The sequence below is a fragment of the Rutilus rutilus genome, assembly GCF_951802725.1.
Source record: "Rutilus rutilus genome assembly, chromosome: 6".
Lineage (NCBI taxonomy): Eukaryota > Metazoa > Chordata > Actinopteri > Cypriniformes > Leuciscidae > Rutilus > Rutilus rutilus.
In genome coordinates this window covers 42,223,439-42,246,959 of record NC_140214.1, presented here as the reverse complement: position 1 = coordinate 42,246,959, position 23,521 = coordinate 42,223,439, and the positions used below count along the sequence as shown (strand labels likewise).

The window sequence follows — 23,521 nt, the reverse complement described above, 5'->3', positions numbered from 1 at the left end:
GTGTTTCATGATAAAAACCGTGACTTTAGTTTACAGTCCGGTAAATACAGCAGGTTATAGTAAATTATTTCACAGACCCCCTGGCACTCGAGGACTGAAAGCCTCAGAAGAAAGCCCTGTCGAGGCTCTTCCCCGGTACGGGTCGTGTCGAGCCATTAGTCTGGGTGTTTGATGAGGAAAAGATTAAATGTAGTAGTTGCAATAAACGCGTTATGAATCTGCACAACTGCAGCAGCGGAGGACTTTTATTCTGCTGAGCGGATCTGAGGAAGAACTGATGACGGGACAGTTTGATCTTCGGCTGACAAATCAGAGGAAAGGAGCGTTTCATTCCCGCCCACGTGTAGAAATTGAATATTCAAGCTGTTCATAAATGTTTCTACCGGAGAACGAAAAGCGAAAAATCAAGCTGAATACTTTTGAAAAAATTAAAACAAAAAAGGAACCGTTTTCTCGTTTTTCTACTTTCAATATTAAATAAAAAAACGAATGAACATTTCCTTTCATTTCATTTCCTATTTGGACTGGAATAACGAGAAATGAAAAAAGACGGAGCGTTTATACGTTTTTTCGTTTAGTTTAATAAACGGAAAATGAGATTCCGGCCTGATTTCTAATTTTTCGTTTGTGGTTTACAAATCGGTTTATGGCTTTGATATTTCGTTCGCACATGTGAGAGATCGCAAGCCATAGGCTACAATATGCTGACATGGAGTTTGGTGTTTTATATATGTATAGCCTATTTAAGAGCACTGATTTTGGAAGTAGGTCCTTCCTGTGTGTCATTGTCCCATTGAAAAATGCAATGAAAATATTTTATATGATATGGATAAAGTAAAATGTTTTACTGTAGCCTATTATTGTATGGGCAACAAGGATTGGACTTAAAAACAATGATAAACATGACCATGATAACATGTACATAACATTTCCCACTCGCCTTTTAATGAGCTGTGTGTGTGTGTGTGTGTGTGTGTGTGTGTGTGTGTGTGTGTGTGTGTGTGTGTGTGTGTGTGTGTGACAACAGAAGCTGGTGTGTGCTCTTCCTAATTGAATGCAAGTATTATTTCTACAAACTGAGCTCATAACTCATAGGACTGATTAATAACAAGTGTCATTTTTTTAAACATACGTAATGTAATTCTTGTATGCAAAATGTATTTACATTTGTTATAATTTATATCTGATTTAATTTCTTAATTTCGCTCATGGAGATAGCGGGACAATGTGCCGTGTTTTAGTGGAAGATTGCTGCCATCTACTGGAGATCAAACACATTTAAGATTAAAACACCATCTATGATGATCATCTTATTGAAGAGCTACAGCAGCATTTAGTTTCCAATAGTCTGTTCTGAAACCCATTCACACTAGTTCTGTGTGCTGGAAGACACTGTTTCTTCTCTTTCATTATTAACTATTTATTTGACGTCTCTCTTCTTTATTATCTGTTGAAAAGGCAGATTTCTGCATGTACACAATCAGTACATTGTATCAAATGCTGGAAATTAAACAATTACTAACTAGATAAAAAACACATACAAAATGTGAGCAATAGGGAAACCCAGAAGTGCACTGCTATAAACAATGAAACATAAGCCCTGCTGTCTTCAAATAAATAAACTTCAGTCACACTGTAATTGCTGTACAGTATAATGATACTAACTGTAGTTTCTCCAGCTTGAATTGTGGGTTCATCAGTAGATCACTGAGGTTTTTCACTCCAGAGTCTCCTAGTTTATTCACACTCAGGTCCAGCTCTCTCAGGTGTGACGGGTTTGATCTCAGAGCTGAAGTCAGGATGAGACTCTGTTTCTCTGTAATACTGCAATAACTCAGACTGAAGACAGAGAAATAACAATAGTTCACATCTATGATGGTCATCTTATTGAAGAGCTACAGCAGCATTTAGTTTCCAATAGTCTGTTCTGAAACCCAGTCACACTAGTTCTGTGTGCTGTAAGACACTGTTTCTTCTCTTTCATTTTAACTATTTATTTGAGTCTCTCTTCTTTATTCTCTGTTGAAAAGGCAGATTTCTGCATGTACACAATCAGTACATTGTATCAAATGCTGGAAATTAAACAATTATTAACTAGATAAAAAACACATAAAAATGAAGAAACCCCCCCCCCAGAAAGTGCACTGCTATAAACAATGAAACATAAGCCCTGCTGTCTTCAAATAAATAAACTTCAGTCACACTGTAATTGCTGTACAGTATAATGATACTAACTGTAGTTTCTCCAGCTTGAATTGTGGGTTCATCAGTAGATCACTGAGGTTTTTCACTCCAGAGTCTCCTAGTTTATTCCCTCTCAGGTCCAGCTCTCTCAGGTGTGACGGGTTTGATCTCAGAGCTGAAGTCACATCAGAACAACCTTCATCTGTCATATCACACCAGCTTAAACTACATTAGCAGAGAGAGAAGAAAATAAGACAGAAGAAAAGAAAACTCGTTATTCTGTAAAGTCACATCTTCTTCATAAGCAAATAAAACAGAGGAAGAGAGATCTTCATCTTTATTTCACCAGATCACAAAATACTAAGTTTGCACAAATTCAATGTTAAAGTGTTTTAGTTTAAACTGTTGAAGTGATTTCAAGCATTTTGATTCTTGTATGTGAATGTGACTGACCTCAATCTCTCCAGTTTACAGTGTGAATCCTTCAGTACGGCACATAAGCGCTTCACTCCTGAGTTTCCTAGTTTATTCCCGCTCAGGTTCAGCTCTCTCAGGTGTGACGGGTTTGATCTCAGAGCTGAAGTCACATCAGAACAACCTTCATCTGTCATATCACAGGAGCTTAAACTACATTAGCAGAGAGAGAAGAAAATAAGACAGAAGAAAAGAAAACTCGTTATTCTGTAAAGTCACATCTTCTTCATAAGCAAATAAAACAGAGGAAGAGAGATCTTCATCTTTATTTCACCAGATCACAAAATACTAAGTTTGCACAAATACAATGTTAAAGTGTTTTAGTTTAAACTGTTGAAGTGATTTCAAGCATTTTGATTCTTGTATGTGAATGTGACTGACCTCAATCTCTCCAGTTTACAGTGTGAATCCTTCAGTACGGCACATAAGTGCTTCACTCCAGAGTCTCCTAGTGTATTCCAGCTCAGGTCCAGCTCTCTCAGGTGTGACGGGTTTGATTTCAGAGCTGAAGTCAAGATGAGACTCTGTTTCTCTGTCATACTGCATCTATTCAGACTGAAGACAGAAAGAGAAAATGACTCAGATCTATGATGATCAACTAACGTGTTCATCTTCATCCAGCAGACTTTTGCTGACAAATAAACAGGGATATCAAGGTAAAGGTCACATGGAGAAAGACTACACATTGTTCATTTAAATATACTACCAACATTGTAACAATACAAAGGTTGAAAGCGTTGATGTATTTATGTTTACACATTCATGTCATATAATTTTTAAAGGGTCATGAAACCCCGAAACACATTTTTTGATGATGTGACGCGTGACCTTTCCAACGTGATGATGTAATACGTGGCACATCTCAGAGATGGTACAAGACAAGCATTTGTGGTTAAAAACTATATATATATATATATATATATATATATATATATATATATATATATATATATACATACCAAAATACAGCGAATAGCCTTCTTGGCGCGCCTACTTTTGAAAGTCAACATTTAGATCATGTGAACAAAGTTAAATGCATTATAAAGGCCTGGGTCACTCTGGAATAAATCACAACGTGTTTCATGATAAAACCGTGACTTTAGTTTACAGTCCGGTAAATACAGCAGGTTATAGTAAATTATTTCACAGACCCCCTGGCACTCGAGGACTGAAAGCCTCAGAAGAAAGCCCTGTCGAGGCTCTTCCCCGGTACGGGTCGTGTCGAGCCATTAGTCTGGGTGTTTGATGAGGAAAAGATGAAATGTAGAAGTTGCAATAAACGCGTTATGAATCTGCACAACTGCAGCAGCGGAGGACTTTTATTCTGCTGAGCGGATCTGAGGAAGAACTGATGACGGCACAGTTTGATCTTCGGCTGACAAATCAGAGGAAAGGAGCGTTTCATTCCCGCCCACGTGTAGAAATTGAATATTCAAGCTGTTCATAAATGTTTCTACCTGAGAACGAAAAGCGAAAAATCAAGCTGAATACTTTTGAAAAAATTAAAACAAAAAAGGAACCGTTTTCTCGTTTTTCTACTTTCAATATTAAATAAAAAAACGAATGAACATTTCCTTTCATTTCATTTCCTATTTGGACTGGAATAACGAGAAATGAAAAAAGACGGATCGTTTATACGTTTTTTCGTTTAGTTTAATAAACAGAAAATGAGATTCCGGCCTGATTTCCAATTTTTCGTTTGTGGTTTACAAATCGGTTTATGGCTTTGATATTTCGTTCGCACATGTGAGAGATCGCAAGCCATAGGCTACAATATGCTGACATTGAGTTTGGTGTTTTATATATGTATAGCCTATTTAAGAGCACTGATTTTGGAAGTAGGTCCTTCCTGTGTGTCATTGTCCCATTGAAAAATGCAATGAAAATATTTTATATGATATGGATAAAGTAAAATGTTTTACTGTAGCCTATTATTGTATGGGCAACAAGGATTGGACTTAAAAACAATGATAAACATGACCATTATCACATGTACATAACATTTCCCACTCGCCTTTTAATGAGGTGTGTGTGTGTGTGTGTGTGTGTGTGTGTGTGTGTGTGTGTGTGTGTGTGTGTGTGTGTGTGTGACAACAGAAGCTGCTGTGTGCTCTTCCTAATTGAATGCAAGTATTATTTCTACAAACTGAGCTCATAACTCATAGGACTGATTAATAACAAGTGTCATTTTTTTAAACATACGTAATGTAATTCTTGTATGCAAAATGTATTTACATTTGTTATAATTTATATCTGATTTAATTTCTTAATTTCGCTCATGGAGATAGCGGGACAATGTGCCGTGTTTTAGTGGAAGATTGCTGCCATCTACTGGAAAGCAAACACATTTAAGATTAAAACACCATATATGATGATCATCTTATTGAAGTGATAACGTGTTGTCGCTCTCAAATCATGTTCAGGTTTGGTTGCATGCATTGTTGTGAAGATAAATAACATTTTGCACATTACATTTTCCATTGTATTGACTGACTCACACATCTGCCTGCAGACACCCAGCTGTGCAGATTCATTTATAGATTTAACAACATTTAACCCAAGCCAGTGGAGACCAATCCAGCTTCTGGAGGACCAGTGTCCTGCAGTTTAGCTCCAGCCTATCCCAACACAGTTCATCAGGTACAAAAGCTGTAACTGGGGTGGTAGCCTTATATATATGTATATAAGCTAATAATAAAAAGGTACTTTTAAAAGGGTAACATCCCAGTGACGTTTTTGTACCATTTTCTTCTGAGAGTGTAGCCTGGATATTTCTAGTAACCCTGAAGACTTGCTCAGCTGGTTCAGGAGTGTTTATTGGGTTGAAGCTGAACTTTGCAGGACATTGACCCTCCAGGATCAGGACACCCCTGACATAGGCCCTTCACATTAACTGAATGTGATTTATCAACACCTAGTACATCTTAAAATATAGAGCTCATGACAAATGAAAACAACATAAAGAAAGTATTTTAGTTGTTAGAAAATACTACCAGAGCTTTGATGGACAAACATTATATGCATAAAGCAGTGGGAATAAATAATACCTTGAAAGAAATGAGCAAATCTCAGAGAAACATCAACCAATTAAGCATGCAACAATAATAACTTAAAAAGTGCTGTCTTATAATTTACAGTATTTAGAGGCTTGGTTTTAAATTGTATCACACATATGATAAACTCTGTTAAATGTAATTTGTAGATTAATGTATTCGGTTAATTACTTAAAGCATCATGATCCAGTGAATTTTGTATTATAGGCCTTAAATTGAAATATGAATAGGAACTGTACTGTTAACATTAAAGGCTAGAATATACTGTAAATTACTGGTTATAAAAAGAAAAATTGTTAATAGTTTACTTTAGATTAGAAATGCAATCCAACTGTTACTCTCCAACCCTGATAATGCTGTCAGGTATTCAGTATCCTACAAGTTCAGCTGATTCAATTATCTTTTTATCTCATTCTATTTGTGTGAACTGAGTCCTCAACACTTACAGTCATGCTGTTACATTTCTATCTATTTTCACAATTATTTATTCAGGTGTCTCACACACAAACACACACACACACACACACACACACACACACACACACACACAAAGGTTAGACATGTTATCATGGTCATGTATATTATGTTATTTTTGATGCTCATTCATACAGTAATTATAGCCTAGAGTAAAAAAAAAAAAATAGCCTACATTTTAAGTTTAGAGATACTGAACTATTTTCATTTATCGAAGGGACACACAGGACCTACAGTGCAAAAAAAAAAAATCATAGGCTGCTCTTGAGTCTATAGAAATAATATATAAAACACCAAACTCCATGTCAGCATATAGTAGCCTATGGCTTGCGATCTCTCAAGTGTCGTACATTAGAAGTGAAGCATCGCAGCAGCACTAATTGTGTTCCAGCAACATATTTCTGCATCAAATGTCAGCGAGTGGTGCAAAAGCTTATTAAAGTGGGATGTGAGTGTGCCGTACGGACTCTTATTCTGGCTGTCCTGAAGACGAAGCGGTTTGACCAATCAGATGAAAGGGCCGTTTCAGCGCCGCGAACGAAATATCAAAGCCATAAACCGATTTGTAAACCACAAACGAAAAATTAGAAATCAAGCTGGAATCTCATTTTCCGTTTATTAAAGGTCCCATGACATGAAATTGTCACTTTCTGAAGTTTTTTAACATTAATATGAGTTCCCCTAGCCTGTATATGGTCCCCAAGTTTCTAGCAATTTTAATCGGTGTAAATGGAGCTTTTGCTATCTGCCTCTGCCTTTGAGAAAATGGAAGCTCAATCGGGCTGATCTTGAATCTCCTCCTTATGACGTTATAAGGAGAAATGTTACCTCCCCTTTCTCTGCTTTGCCCGCCCAGAGAATATTTCCCGCCCATGAGAAAAAGAGCTAGGAAGTAGGAAGATTTTAGTTTGTCCACGAGAGATATGGCGTCTGAGCGAGCGAAGCATAATCATTGCTCAATAATTGGATGTACAAATGAACACCGAAGCCTTTTTTAGTTCCTTCATCCAAGCCCCAGAAGAACCAGTGGATTCATTTCATTTTCTCTGGAAATGCGCCGACTCAACTTCCCAAAGTTTTGCATGTCTGCGGCAAACATTTCACTGAGGACTGTTTCGTCAACTTGGGTTAGTACAGAGCTGGGCTTTCTGAACGTCTGAAACTAAAGCAGAGCTGACAACTCTCACGCATTCACCGTGAGACACACGCGATTGACACTTTTCACACCACACAAACATTTTCTCACGCACAGAAGAATCGCGAAGCAAAGAGGACACGGAGACCGACAGACTAGACAGAGCAGGTTACTTTATGATATTAAAAAATCTCAGCTCTCAGGTTCTGTCAATTTTATTACGAAATTCAAACAACAGTAGGTTAGCGTTAGCTACGTGATGATAACTGTAAACCATCCGAATAAAGTACCGTATCCAGACATAATATTTTAAACTAACCATTCGGAGACGTCCTGCTGGAGCAACTTCTTCATCTGTTGCTTCTCCATCTGGATCAGATTCGGGATCAAACTGAAACGCTTGAACGACTGCGTGTCTTCGTGCCATTGCAATATATCCAACGTAGACATGCATGGTACCGCAAGATGGTCAAGGCCACACCCACCCTCCACCTTGCCCCGCCTTTCTCCTCCTCATTAGCATTTAACCCCCTGAGGTCGGCGGTATCGCCGGCGATACCAGCTCGCTTTTTTTTTATCAGTGTAAAAGAAACTCATAAATACTCTGTTGACTTTGATTTTCCATAGGAGTTTCATACATCAATCGATTCTGTTAAATGTGTATTATTTTTCTGTATACTCACAATAAAAACAAAGTGTTGTGCTTTTCGCCAAATTAAGAAAAATAATCACGGAGCGAGTTCTGCCTTCTCTCTGTCCGTGTAGTCCATTCTGAAACGCGTCCGAAAATGAATCATAACTCAGCGAATACTTCTCACACAGGCACGTGATATATGTCTTTATGAAGCTTGAAATCTCTTCTTTTAAATGAAGTAATTAATAAAAAAAACAAATGTTTTCAACTCATGTAATCCGTTTGAAAGCAAGGAGAGGTACCGTTTTTTCCTTCTGCCTAATTATCTCTATAATGAACTGAGGCCGCCCCGCCCCCGGCGCTATTGACATGGTAAATAGTTTAGGTGATCTATGCTTCGCACCCGCCCCCCCGATCAATGCCTTGAAAACACGAAGTTTCATCAGATCAGATTCACTGATAGTTCATCGCGTTTAGAGAGGATGGCGCGTTTCTCCGGTAAAGACGGTCTTCAGATGATCCTGGACAGCGAGGAATAACTCACCTTGGCTTTTCCTCAGAGGAAGATTGTAACTCAGACGAACGGCAGCATGTTCAAGAGCGAATTGATCACGCCGAGTAAACACCGAGTTTTCACGTGAGTAAATACGTGAACTCAAGTGGTCTAGTGGTAGAACATTTGCCTAGCGTGTCAGAGGTTCTGAGTTCGAATCTGCACTCATATAGTTTTTTTTTTTTTTTTGTCAAATCAGATTATGTTTATCAGTGGTTGTATATCAGGCAGAGACATGTGTGTGTGTGTATTTTGTTTTGTAATTTCACTGGAACGAAAAGAGAGTCTCCACAACGGATTGAAGCGCGCGTCCGAGTGAAGACTGCGCGAGCCTAAAACAAACACAGTATCCGCGTCTGACTCGCGGGAATCCACGGCGCAAACCTGTGAGGGGCTGTGTTTTCTCGAGCCCCATATCAGCTCAAGAAAACACAAGTTTATTCAGATCATTACTTGTTTACACCGTCTCGCAGCGCTGTGAGGAATAATAATAATAAGGGAAAATGTCCCTCAAAAGGTAGATGTAAACAAACTATTAAAAGGTAAATATAATTTTTTTTTCTTTAAATAATTTTTATTGTGTTTTATTAGTAACAAATTTGGGGAGAGGATAAATATTCCAAAACTGAAAATACAGTATGAGAATTTACTGCACAATTACTAGACATGTTTACCTTGGATATTATACAATTTACAAGCACAATTTGTGGAAAAACAAATGTATATAAAAAATATAAATAAAATTAATTTTTGTGTATAAATATATACACATGTATATGTGTGTGTGTGTATGCACATATATATATTTGTATAAGCAACGTATTAAACTGCAAATTAGCATTTATATTCCTTATAATAAAAATGAAAGACCTATGTTACAGACATATGAAAGACAACATTTCGTTGATTAGTTTTGGATAGATTATACATTTTTACTGTAAAATATCTGCCACCTCAAATAAGCTTTTATTTGCCAATTTTTTTGTCAAAAATAATCAAATAATCAATCAAATCCTTAACTTTGAAATATGTATGATAAAATGTATACTTTAGTTTGTACAAAGAAAGATTACACTTGAATTGTTGTTTATTTAAATATTTACAAGGTAGATGTAAACAAACTATTAAAAGGTAAATATAAGCCTTTTCTTTAAATAATTTTTATTGTGTTTTATTAGTGACAAATTTGGGGAGAGGATAAATATTCCAAAACTGAAAATACAGTATGAGAATTAACGGCACAATTACATGTTTTCCTTGGCTATTATAGGCCAAATTGCAAGCACAATATGTGGAAAAATAAAAAAGAATTGAGATACTTCCAACTGTTGCTCTTGCATTCTTGTGGCTCAGTGACTCACCTGAATGAATGGCTCATTAAGTATGCGGTCCTCAGGTGTGAACCACTACATATGCATGATCTGTGACGCCCACTCCGCATATGGCCTTTCCAAACAGAAAGTGCTTTGCAAAATTCAAATCAATGTATTGTGTTATGTGAAGGATTAGGCAGGGTGATTTTCACATAATTTTGAAGAAAAAACACTAGGCGATGACATCCATTAGACAAAAGTCTTATTGGCACATATTTAGTGTGTGTTTTGTGGTCTTATTTCAGAAACTTTAGTTTTTAGTTTTTTCAATAACCACGCATAAACATTATTCTCTCAAAAATGCAGACATGTACATTCTTGTTGCTCACATATTATGGTAGCCCTGTTTGTGCTAAATAGTGTGTAATTTTTTTTTGCCATTACTATGTTTATAAGCAACTGAAAAAAGCACAAATGTCAGGGCATGTCAGAACATCTCAAGGACCCCAAAAACACCTCAGACCCCAGAGGGTTAAAGCTCCAGACACCGAAACGGCCCGTCTGGAGGAAGCTCATTCTGGGACTGGCTTGTAGTGGCTATAATTCTGCACCGAGGCTTAATTTTTGGAAAGAGATTTCAGATACAGTACTAGGGACCACTAAGGCCTATATTAAAGCCTACAAAAAGTAGCATGTCATGGGACCTTTAAACTAAACGAAAAAACGTATAAACGATCCGTCTTTTTTAATTTCTCGTTATTCCAGTCCAAATAGGAAATGAAATGATCAGATGATACGCGGACCGTACGGTCCTACAACCGGCTTTCTGGTGCATTACCATCAGCTTCTGCTCCTGACGGTGACATCACGTACCAATCTCAATCCTTGGGCTGACACTTGATGGAAAGATGCACACACTCTTGACACCTGGTTTTCTTATAGTTTTATATAGTTATATGGTTTTATATAGTCATGGTTTTGTTTTTTTGTTGCCAAATTGGTTTGAAACAGTTGTTGAAAAAACAATTGAACTGACAAATTATGCCTGATATCTGTTTGACTGACAGTTTCATTGATCACTGAGATAGCACTGACTTGGAATGAAGTTGCTTCAATAGAAAAATAAAATTAAAAAAAATAGCTTAGATGTAGTAAACTACCTTTGCCATATTGACAAAAGTACTTATACAGCTGTGATAAAGTCACATTAGCTGCCACCGCTGGCGAAGCAGCACTGACACACACACACACACACACACCTCATTCATCCACATCTCGTTCCTCCCTCTCATTGTCGCTATCATAGGAGCGCGTGCACACGCGATGCTGATCGCACATGGACATTCATCCATCTCTCCACTCTCCCTTCCATATCCATTTCCCGGTCATTTCACCCACTTATACTGCACTGTCTTGTCGTTTCGTCCTCGTGTTGTGTGTCTGTGAGGGCGTAGTCAGTCTTCCAGTGGGAAAGACCGACTGATCGAGCGGCGGCCGCTGATGACATCACGGCCGGGTCGCGCCGGCGCATCGCAACCGGAAGCTGACGAAACCATTGTCTAGTGTGAATAGGTGTTCGTCTGTGTATTTAAATGCAATGTGTTGTGTACTATGTGTGAATGGATTATGTGTTTATTATTAATATATATATATATATATTTAGAAATGGATTATTATTGATTATCAAATACAGTGGTGTGAAAAAGTGTTTGCCCCCTTGGTAAATATGATCAAATATGGCTGTAAAAAATAAATCTGCATTTTTTATCCTTTTGATATTTTATTTTAAAAATGTGCAAAAATCTAACCTTTCATTGAAGTAAAATAATTGAAAGTGGGGGGAAAATCACATTATGAAATAAATGTAGAACCCATCCCGTTTGAAGTTCCAGTAGTGTCAGATACTTTTCAAATGTTCTATGGTCAGATGAAACAAAAACATTAGCTTTTTTGGCAGCAAACACTTAAGATGGGTTTGGTGCACACAGGGATAAAAAAGTACCCCATGTGTAAAATGAAATACTCTGCTGTATCTTTAATGCTGTGGGCCTAATTTTCTGCCAGAGGTCCTGGACATCTTGTTCAGATACATAGCATCACAGATTCGATCAAATACCAACAGATAAAAAATCTAAACCTGACAGCCTGTGCTAGAAATCTTATAACGGAGAACAGGATGGAGAGATTCTGTATGGAGGAATGGTCTCTGATCTCTTGTCAGGTGTTCTCCAAACTCATCAGGCATTATAGGAGAAAACTCAGAGCTGTTATCTTGGAAAAAAAGAGGTTGCAAAAAGTATTTAATAAAAGGGGGCAAACAATTGTTCCCAACGTGTTTTGGAGAAAAACATTTATTTCATAATGTGATTTTCCCCCCACTTACAATTCTTTTACTTCATTTTTTAAATAAAATATCAAAAGGATTAAAAATGCAGATTTATTTCTTACAGCCATATTTGATCATATTTACCAAGGGGGCAAACACTGTTGATGAAGTATTTGTATGTGTATTAAATGTAATATGTACCCATGGCCGCGGGAACTAGGGCTGCTGAGGGTGCTGCTGACAGCACGAGAAGTTAAAATGATATGACTTGAAATAAAGTTTTTGTTTTTCAAAAGGTTTTTAATTTTCCACCTTTATTCATAAAATTGTTCAAAATATAATTTAGTTTTTATATGATGTCAAATCTGCAGAGTGTGGAACTGAGAAAAATGACTTTAAAGATTTTTAGTTGTCCCGCCAAATGAATTATAGGTAGGACACTGGAAATCTGGCAAATAGATGTTTTAGTAATGACAATTATATACATAAAACAATCTTGAGCTCAAACTTGACTTTTGACCACTATTGTAAAGTTACTGTACTCTGCCTTTGTATTGTCAGCAAAAAGTGAGAATTCATGCCAAGGCAAAAGGCAGTAACTTCCACATTATTAATATTTGGTGGCTGATCAGCATTAACAAAATCATTATAGTAATACCTGTGTAAAATCTAGTGATCATGGCATTTATTTTGTATGATTTACAGTTATTTATAGCCATCTACTTATTGCTATCCTGGGCTTTGGTTGCATTCTGATGGCATTATTAATACATTTGACATGACAAAATACCTCCATAGATATATTAGTCCAGCGTTGGCTCGACCGTGTTCAGGGCGGTGCTGAAGGCGCCGGCGAAGTTTTGGCACTCTGCCAGCTAGATGCATGAGTGTTTCAACCAGGTCCAGTACCCGAACTGGGTGAGGCGGGGCTTTAGTTCTTGGTTGTATTCCTCTGCTACGGCATGTGTAACATTTTTCTGTCAACTCTGCATAATCCTTAGCAATCGATATCGCACAAATCAGTTATTCTCTCGTGCAGGGGCTGCTTCACTGCGTTATGTGAGAAAGTGCTGTTCTTTATAAGAGAAGCTCTTCAGAAATAGTGGACATTGCATTTATTAGCACTCATGGGATATTATAAAAAATTATCCAAACTATAATAGCCTATAATAGCCTAGCCTACATATTTTAAAATTGTATCATATATTGCTGCCACAATAACCATTTCAAATGTTTACATGCTTTCTTCTCTTTCCCATTTCTGTTCGCTGAGGCGGAGCTGTGATAAAAATATTGTTCTTGTAAATACTTTCCAGCATTCAGTAATAAAAGTGTACATCGTACATACGGTGCTCAGCAGTGATCAAAAAGGATTTAAACAGTGAATTTTGAATCTCTTCTTGTAAACTGTGGATTTGGACGGCAATAAAATCACAGACTTACCCCTGTACATGTTGAAAATACCGTACAACCATGAGAGAAACAATTGCCATCCGGATAGGGCTCAACTGGCAGTGCTTTCACTGGCCTTTGAAAGCTCTCTGCGGACGGCGCATCTTTTAGCACAACTATTCGCTGTATCGCTGCCATAGTTTGAGCAAACTCCCCAGCACAATCATTCCCTTTAAATATGGACTGCATTTATATAGCGCTTTCACAGACCTACGGCCACCAAAGCGCTTTACATATAGCATCACATTCACCCATTCACTCACTCATTCATACACCGACGGCAGTGTCAGCCATGCAAGGCGCCATCCAGCTCATCGGGAGCAGCTGTGTCTTGCTCATGGACACCTCGACATTTGGTAAGGTGGAACCACCAACCTTCCGGTTTGTAGACAACCTACATGAACCACTGAGCCACTGCCGCCCCAAATAGACTCCTGAGCCTTTACTGCATATTGGTTTGCCAGCTGATGTACCTTTGGATAATGTAATTAAAAAGCTAACAACAATCAATGTAATGACTATTTTATTCTTTGCATGAAAACACTTGAATTAGCCTGTTGCACTGGGTATTACAACTTATATTCGTCTAGACGGTCAACAGTGATAAGCTGAAGCTAAGAGTGGTTCAGACCAACCTTCCGAACGCATGACTTACAGACAGAAGTGGGTAGTAACGAAGTACATTTACTTCATTACATTTACTTGAGTATTTTTTGGGAAAAATTCTACTTTTAAGAGTAGATTTAAATGTGGGTACTTTTACTTTAACTCGAGTACATTTCTAATGAAAAAACTGTACTTTTACTTCGTTACGTTGGACGTTCCTCTCGTTACTTTATTTTAATGCAATGTGTTGTTAAATGCGTAGTTTATTCCAAGCGCGCTGTATCTTTTTTCTGGGCTTGAGCGATGCTCAATTCACAAATGAATCACTCTTTTGAGTCGATTCTGTTCAAAGACTTCATCAAACAACAAGTTAGATCTGTCTAAATCGGTTCGCGAATCAGTTTGAATGATCTGTTCAGTTCCTGCACGCACTGAATCGTCTGAAGCGATTTCAATTCACACTCGACTCAGAGTCGTAACAGGAAGATTTAAGGACATCAAGAGCGTTTGATGAAGTGGCCGTGGACCTACAGTACAGTCAAGTGAGAGCAACTCTGCAAATGCATCATATTTTTGCCAGCGATGAAGATCTTTATTAGTTGATCATCTTCGTAAACTGTCTGTGAATGAATGATTCCACAGGACGATATTCGATTTCATTTCACTCAGGTAATACATTTTACAACCAAACAGATTATTACGCCACTAAAGCACTACTAGAAAGTATGACATTACCCGTTTTTGGACATTTACATTAATTTATACATTAAATAAGCTACCATTGTTCACAGTTTATGAACACCCGCCATCCCGCGGTAGTGTGTGTGTATTGTTGCGCAGTGGCGTGCGAACTCGACTTGAAAACGAATGCCTTTGCCTGCCGTAGACACAGTTAACCAGTTTAAACATGCTTGCAGAAATATACATTTGATTATATTTTGGAGAACAGACAGAAGAAGATCCGTCGATGTACTTTTGTTTGTTTTTTTGTGTTCAGATGTTAAAGGCACACTATGTAGAAATTGTGTTTTTGTCAAACAGCGACCCCTAGAGTCACTGTGGAATACTTGCACTGTCGTAAATATCCGATTTACACTGTTCCACTATTACACTACTGATCTACACTATATAGCTCGTTTACACTATTTACAACCTCTACGTTAGGCTTATTTATGTGCTGATAATTATGTGAGATATTGAAAACTGTTCTCATGATAATCGCAGGAATCAACGTCAACAGCGTCGTCTGATATCCCTCAGGACTACCTGATAAATACACCTCACAACACCTGAGTTCAGCTGGCAAACTAGTTCGTGAGGCAAGCTAGGCAATAAAACAACGCAGAAAACACGTAAGAGAAACGAGTGTGTGTTAGCAAGTCTGTTAACAGCTCTGATAATCGAAGCTATAGCTAGACATATGTGGAAATTATTGGACTGGTCTAATCATCAACAATGGATGAATGAACAGCATCGTAAAAAATGACAGCCTACTACAAGCAAGAGCAACAACATACAACGCTTATAGTTTACAAATAAGAGATTTATTTACTGGTCACTTCATGCGTTTTCTCAGATCGGATAGCTATCTGATTTATCAAAACGATTCCATTTACACCTGGTCACATAAATGTGTTTTTGCGAAACAGATTTAAATTCGATCTTCAATTCCCGCGCTATATGCAGATTTAATGGAGTGCACGTCACCGAAAGCAACAGATTGAGCTGCATTTTATTGATCATCAGCTAAAATGTCACAATCAAAGACCGCAATAAGAGAGAGCAGCAACAGCCCTGGGAAGATCATTTCATATCTTTACTTTTAATGATGAGGATTGTGTGTTCAGCGTCTGTGACTTACTTTCACTGTGATTTGCGATAGTTTGCACGTTGGCTTGATGAACAGATTAGTGATGGGCATTCCGGCTCTTTTTCGTGAGCCGGCTCGTTTGACTCAGCTCACTGAAAAGAGCCGGCTCTTTTTGACTCACAAACGGCTCTTATAATATATGTTTTAACTCGCTGAAAGTCTACCGCACAACATTTTTAATTGTTCATAACAACCCAAAAACGTGTCTGCTTGCCTTGCACATCTAATTAATGGGCAAAGTTATGACTGACTATTTTTCTTACCATCTTTTTTTATTTTTTATGTGGATGTTATTGAGCTTGTAGAAGTTTAGCTCTTGCGTTCTTCTGAACATCTTGCGCTGCAATTGCCCGATGTCATTTCTGACCATAATCTGTGTCTCTTTTAAATGCCTATTCCATGAGTGGTAGGCTACGACTGGCTGTTTTAAAATATAACTAATATCGAAACAAAATAACAAAATAAGCCAGGCAGTCTCATCTAAGAGACGTTTAGGCCTCCTCCAATAGTACTGACAGCTGGGCTCATAGTTTGCAGGTTTGCTTAGTGGCAAACTTTTTTCATTTGACTGGTTCAACCGCCACCCGCCCGAATTTAATTAAAATATTATTTTTTTGTCACGTCATCCAGCCGATCCGCGGTTTATCCGCATCTCTAGTGTGTGTGTGTGTGTGAGTTAGCTCGGCCCTCCCTCATGCAGTTTAATTGGTTGACAACATCGCATGTATGATTGACAGGAACAGAATGTGAGGCTGATCAGACAGTCGAAACAAATGTGTGTGCGCCTTTAGGCCTATATAATTATGTTTTTGTTGGCTTTTGAATTAGTCAATTATTTTAAATACAATTAAAATCATTCATTATTTCATTATTAGCCAGCTCCCATCGTTCACCTACAAGAGCCGGCTCTTAGATCCGGCTCATTCGCGAACGACCCATCACTAGAACAGATGCTCAGTTGCTCATCTGCGGTGATGCGTGTTCCAGTAGCGTCGTCATATCTGGCTATAACATATTGCCTATAACAGGGGTTTTCAAATTGGGTGAATGTGAGCCTCCCCTTAGAGTAGGTAAGGACAGCCGAGCCCCCCCTTCCCCAAAATCCCGTCCGCCTGCCCTAACCCACACGCGCCTCTGCAGTAAATGCCATCTTTTGTGTGTTCCAGGCAATGATGAGTTTCAATAACAACTGATAAAATGTAAATATTATTTTATTTCCACAACTTTCTTAAAAGTGCATTCGATTCTTTGGAACAGCAAATAATTTCCATCTTCATGCAGGCCTAATTGAGGCTACTTTTAAAATCCCTGAACATCAGTAGGCCTAACCACAAGTCAACAAAACATGCTTTAACTTGTGCAATCGGCGCCAGAGCCACCGCCGACGACACCTGACGGCTGAAATCGGCACGGTGTGTCTGGGCTTTAAGAGCACATTTGAAGGAGATGCACATCATCTCAAACAAAATCAGCAGTGGTGGAAAGAGTACTGAAAAAACATACTCAAGTAAAAGTACCATTACATTCCAAAAAATGTAGTGTGAGTAAAGTAAAAAGTACTTGTCCAAAAAAACTACTTGAGTAAGAGTAAAAAAGTAGCTTATTTAAAAGTACTCATGAGTAGTGAGTAGCGAGTACTGAGCTGCGGATTCTACCCCCTTATAATAAACACTGTGTACTAAAATTAATAAATTTAAAAAGAAAAATGCACTTACTGTAATTCACATTATATTTTGTTCTTTGTCAGAAAGATTGAAGAATATCTATCATCCATCTTTTTAAAATGCATCAAATCAGTAAACTCATCACCATTTAAATCATATTGTTTGAAAATAAATTTCGCTTAAAATTAGGTGTAAGGCCACTGAGCCTGAGCATGCACATAAAATATAAATATTCATAACTGTGCAAAGAATTCAAAAACCTTTAGAAACTCATATGATAGTTCAGCATCACACACCATGAGATGGGTTAAATAGAGAGATTAAAAAATACCCAATTTCTCTCCAAAACGGTACCAGTTTTAGTGTTTTGATAAATGAGAATCACTAATATTATCAGATTAGCTCACCTAATGCACTGGAAAAGGCTAAGATAGTGAGCTAACACTGTAATTCCATGCTATTAAATATATTACAATCTAAAAGTAAATGCACATTGTTCTAGAAGGGTGGCATCATCCCTTACATTTTACACAGCTACATTTACTCATATTGTAATGCTGATAATATCATTTCTAAGGAAAATTGTGCATTAAATAGGGAAGTTATATCCGGGAAACTTTTACAAAAGAAACACACACACACACACACACACACACACACACACACACACACACACACACACGTCTCTTTGTAGTCTCGGCGAAGCTGTTTTATCAGCAGTATCCACACACAGACGGATTGTATGAAATGGATAAAAAAAACAAAAAAAAAACACGTTGTTTATTAATGAGCTGTAGTCACACACTGACAGAAATGCAGTTTAAGTTAACGCCATGGTTCATGAGGTGCACTGATACTGAATCTGGCGACGAGATGAGCGTGAGACGCGGCAGTGCACAGATCGTGACGCGCGTCTCTATATAATGAGATTGTGAAGTAAATGGGAGCGGGAATTCACCACATTATGAACTCGTCACGCAATTATAATTATTATTAAAAAAAGTAATCATATTAAATCGTATATATATTCCACCCCATACCCGCTATTGAGAATCACTTTAAACATGCAGACGCCTGTTGAGACAATTTGATGTATATTCCACACAACAAAACAATATACAATAAGATTCGTTAACAACGTAGGCTACCTCCTGGTGTTCTTCTAAAATGAATGCGAGCCACAAATCCGTGAGTAACGTTACAGTTTACAAACCCGTGGGAACGGATTGCGAAAGGGCCACGGTTTATGAATTTGTGGCTACAGATTGCAAAAACTGAAGGCATGGTTTAAGTCTGAGAGCGCGGATTAGAAGCTCGTGGGTACGGTTTATTAATCCGTGGGCACGATTTGTTAAACTGAACAGTTTGAGAATTCATGAGTAGCTACTGTTTATAAACTGAGCGGACGGATTGCAAAACTGTCGCCACGGATTGTTTTTTTTTTACTCACACAGGTGACTTCCCGGGCTCTGTATCCTCCCTTAATGCTGACTTCTGTTGACTTGGGACAAGAGAACAACGCATTTTAAAGCTAATACTGGCACACACAATTACCGATATCAATAGAGCTGCATACAGTTATTTTTTTCTTTGCGTGTCGCGCCTCCCCTGTGGCTCTTTGGCGCCTCACCTATTGAAAACCGCTGGCCTATAACACGCTCTCACACTTTTTTTTTGCATTTTTGCATTTTTGGGAGGAGTACAATTTACATATGTGGTTTCAACAACCAGATGCATTTACACGTGTCCAGTTTCGTCTGGAATGCGTCTCAGATCTCCTCCTGAAGTGGTTTGAGCGATCGGATTCAAATCCGTCTTGAATGCGTTTCGGAGGGCATTTACACCTGGTCTTTTCACGATCGGATAGCTATCCCATCTGAGAAAACGCATGAAGTGGCCAGGTGTAAACAGCCCCCATGACAAAAACATACGCACGAAAGCCGAAAACAAACGCTGGTTGGCCTCTCACGTCCAAATTTGAGGAAGTGGTGGGGGAAGTGACGCATGCCGTAAAGCAGTCGAATTTTGTAGTTCTTTTTGTGCTCTGGTTACTACCCGAACCCCGAAGTTACGTAGTGCCAGTAAAAGCGATACAGACCCCGTCAGGCTATGGAAGACGTGTCATTCAACCTATTGTAAGTCGATGTACCATCACAAGGGTCTTGGAAATATATTATGAAGGTTGAAAAGCTACATTGTGTGCCTTTAAGTAGCGGTCATGAGCGCGTGCACGTGAAGAGTTTTAACTCTTTCTTCTCTGTCAATTACATGCCTTTTGAATGCAACACTCTGCAGATTCACTTTATTTCGACATTGTCTAATAATCCAAATGTAGTTGTATAAGTTACTATTATACAAACCAAAGGACAGGCAATGATTTTCGGGCTACAGATGGCAGAAATAATGCTTGTCTCTTCTGTTTTTGTTGCAAAAATAGCCTATCTACTTATGATAATAATAGTCATTTAAATAAAAAAAATATCTAAATAATATAATTTTATATATATGACTTCATGATGCAAAAGTAAAAAAAAGTAGATAGGCTATCTTTGCAACAAAAACAGAAGAGATTATATATATATATATACTTTTTTACTCTTACTCAAGTAACTATAAAGATTATTACTTTTACTTTGAGTAAATATTTCTATAAGTACTTGTACTTTTACTTGAGTACAGTTTTTGTATACTCTACCCACCTCTGCTTACAGAAGGTATATTAACTAAGAACGTTTCGGGAAACATGTATTAACGATAAGGTGCAGCTTAAGGTGTAACTTAAGAACGACTTAAGAAGGATTCGGGAAACGCAGCCATGATCATATCACCCCCATATTAAGATGCATTGGTTACCAGTTCCTTTTAGAATTAATTTTAAGATTTTATTATTTGTTTTTAAATGTTTACATGGTACAGCCCCTCCATATATTGCAGATTCAGGAGCAGAAGTCAAAGAGAACAATGAGAATGTCAAAACACATTGTTCTGCCTCTACAGAAACTGAAATAATTATTGACCCATGATCAAACTGTCTTAATCAAATATTTAAAGCTTGATATCACGTTGTAATTGTGTGTTTTTAATTCGCCGTTTAATTGTATTACTTTAAATTGTTGTGGCTCTGTGTGACGCTGAGGGAAACATTTAAAAAAAAAAGTGATATTATAAATAAATGAGCAATACTCACGTCAGTGTGTTGAGTTGACAGTGTTTATCCTGCAGTAGAGCAGCAATCTGATCCACTCGTGTGTCTCCTAGTTTATGTTCACTCAGATTCAGCTCTCTCTGGAGTAACGGGTTTATACCCACAACTCTATTCACATACTGACAGGCTTCCTCTGCAGCAGAACTCACAAACCTGCAGAAGAGTCAGTTCAGTTCTCAACTAAATGTCCAGCTTATTATATAACTAAAATAATATATTAGTTATTAATATTTAGTCTGCATATAGCTAATTTAGTTAATTATTAGATCCCGTCTCACCTCAGTGTCTTCAGTTGACAGTCTGGATCCTGCAGTAAATCATTGAGCTGCTTCACTCCTGATTGTCCAGGATCATTGCCTGTGAGATCCAGCTCTATCAGGTGTGAAGGGTTTGATCTCAGAGCTGAAGCCAGAGCTTTATAACCTTCTTCTGTCACACTGCAGTTAGAGAGTCTAGAACAGAGAGGAAAACATTCAGCTGATTAATCAGTTAAACCTGAACAATATAAATCTGAATGATCGCTCTTCCAGTCGCCTCTACAATAAGGAAGCCCTTCTTTCTGGTGGTCTACGGCACATTCAGTGGTGTTTCACTGGCGTATTGCATGGATAAGTGCAGCGATTCCCCCCCGGGCGCTTCAGCATAAAGAGCAGTTTCCCTAAAAGAGCAAAATTGATGTTGAGCGTCTTTTTAAAGATGCCTTTCCGTCCGTGTGTTTCTGGATGCGGTTGTTCCCTGTCCTCATCTGATGGCCATGATCTCACATGTCTGGGCCAAGAGTGTGCTGAGATAGTGTTTGTGGATGGTTCATGTCCTCACTGTGAGAACAGGACCATGTTGACCCTGCAGTCGTGACTGTCCTTCCTCGCTAGAGTCTCTCTGATGTTACCCAGCACTGCCTCTGCACAAAGCAGAGCCGCCAATACGGTTAATACTCTAGGAGACCTGAGGCTCCCAGTGGGAGTGTTTCCCCGCGGTCCTCCCACTCCACTGGCCTGTCGTGTGCCGTCGAGCTGCTGGGTGATGGTGAGGGGTGTTTGCTCTTCAAATCAACAATGGAGTTTAAAAAATACGACAGATGGACCGACGATGAGATTCAGGCTTTATTAAGCTTATATGAGGAGGACGAAATCCAGCAGGAACTGGAAAGTCACACACAGTCCTACGTCACCGGACTAATTTGCGTAATCTTCACGGTACTTTAGACTGCGACGGAAACACAGACAGCAACAGGTCTGGGGAAAAAGATCCTGGGAGGACTTTAGTTTACAGTCCGGTAAATACAGCAGGTTATAGTAAATTATTTCACAGACCCCCTGGCACTCGAGGACTGAAAGCCTCAGAAGAAAGCCCTGTCGAGGCTCTTCCCCGGTACGGGTCGTGTCGAGCCATTAGTCTGGGTGTTTGATGAGGAAAAGATGAAATGTAGAAGTTGCAATAAACGCGTTATGAATCTGCACAACTGCAGCAGCGGAGGACTTTTATTCTGCTGAGCGGATCTGAGGAAGAACTGATGACGGCACAGTTTGATCTTTGGCTGACAAATCAGAGGAAAGGAGCGTTTCATTCCCGCCCACGTGTAGAAATTGAATATTCAAGCTGTTCATAAATGTTTCTACCTGAGAACGAAAAGCGAAAAATCAAGCTGAATACTTTTGAAAAAATTAAAACTAAAAAGGAACCGTTTTCTCGTTTTTCTACTTTCAATATTAAATAAAAAAACGAATGAACATTTCCTTTCATTTCATTTCCTATTTGGACTGGAATAACGAGAAATGAAAAAAGACGGATCGTTTATACGTTTTTTCGTTTAGTTTAATAAACAGAAAATGAGATTCCGGCCTGATTTCTAATTTTTCGTTTGTGGTTTACAAATCGGTTTATGGCTTTGATATTTCGTTCGCACATGTGAGAGATCGCAAGCCATAGGCTACAATATGCTGACATGGAGTTTGGTGTTTTATATATGTATAGCCTATTTAAGAGCACTGATTTTGGAAGTAGGTCCTTCCTGTGTGTCATTGTCCCATTGAAAAATGCAATGAAAATATTTTATATGATATGGATAAAGTAAAATGTTTTACTGTAGCCTATTATTGTATGGGCAACAAGGATTGGACTTAAAAACAATGATAAACATGACCATGATAACATGTACATAACATTTCCCACTCGCCTTTTAATGAGGTGTGTGTGTGTGTGTGTGTGTGTGTGTGTGTGTGTGTGTGTGTGTGTGTGTGTGTGTGACAACAGAAGCTGCTGTGTGCTCTTCCTAATTGAATGCAAGTATTATTTCTACAAACTGAGCTCATAACTCATAGGACTGATTAATAACAAGTGTAATTTTTTTAAACATACGTAATGTAATTCTTGTATGCAAAATGTATATACATTTGTTATAATTTATATCTGATTTAATTTCTTAAAGGGTCATGAAACCTTAAACCAAATTTTCTGAGATTTTAACAGAGGTATGTGTGTTGAACACCATTGAAGACAATGTTAGCATCTGTTAGATTTAATAGTAGGGGGAAAATGGTTAATTTTTTGTTTTTTTTCTGCTATTTTCATCTTCCGG

General features: G+C 38.2%; 1 protein-coding gene across 1 annotated transcript; it reads right to left on the bottom strand.

Annotated features, from left to right (window-relative positions):
• Positions 1–1,206: 1,206 nt before the first annotated feature.
• LOC311291425 (ribonuclease inhibitor-like) lies at positions 1,207–22,335 on the bottom strand (the record flags this gene model as incomplete). The annotated part of the gene is made up of 9 exons (XM_084410460.1): positions 1,207–1,258; positions 1,666–1,839; positions 2,236–2,409; positions 2,531–2,544; positions 2,682–2,811; positions 3,040–3,213; positions 20,926–21,096; positions 21,763–21,985; positions 22,257–22,335. The coding sequence occupies 9 exons, from the start codon at positions 22,333–22,335 to the stop codon at positions 1,207–1,209; spliced, it is 1,191 nt and encodes a 396-aa protein (XP_084266586.1).
• Between the last annotated feature and the right edge of the window lie 1,186 nt (positions 22,336–23,521).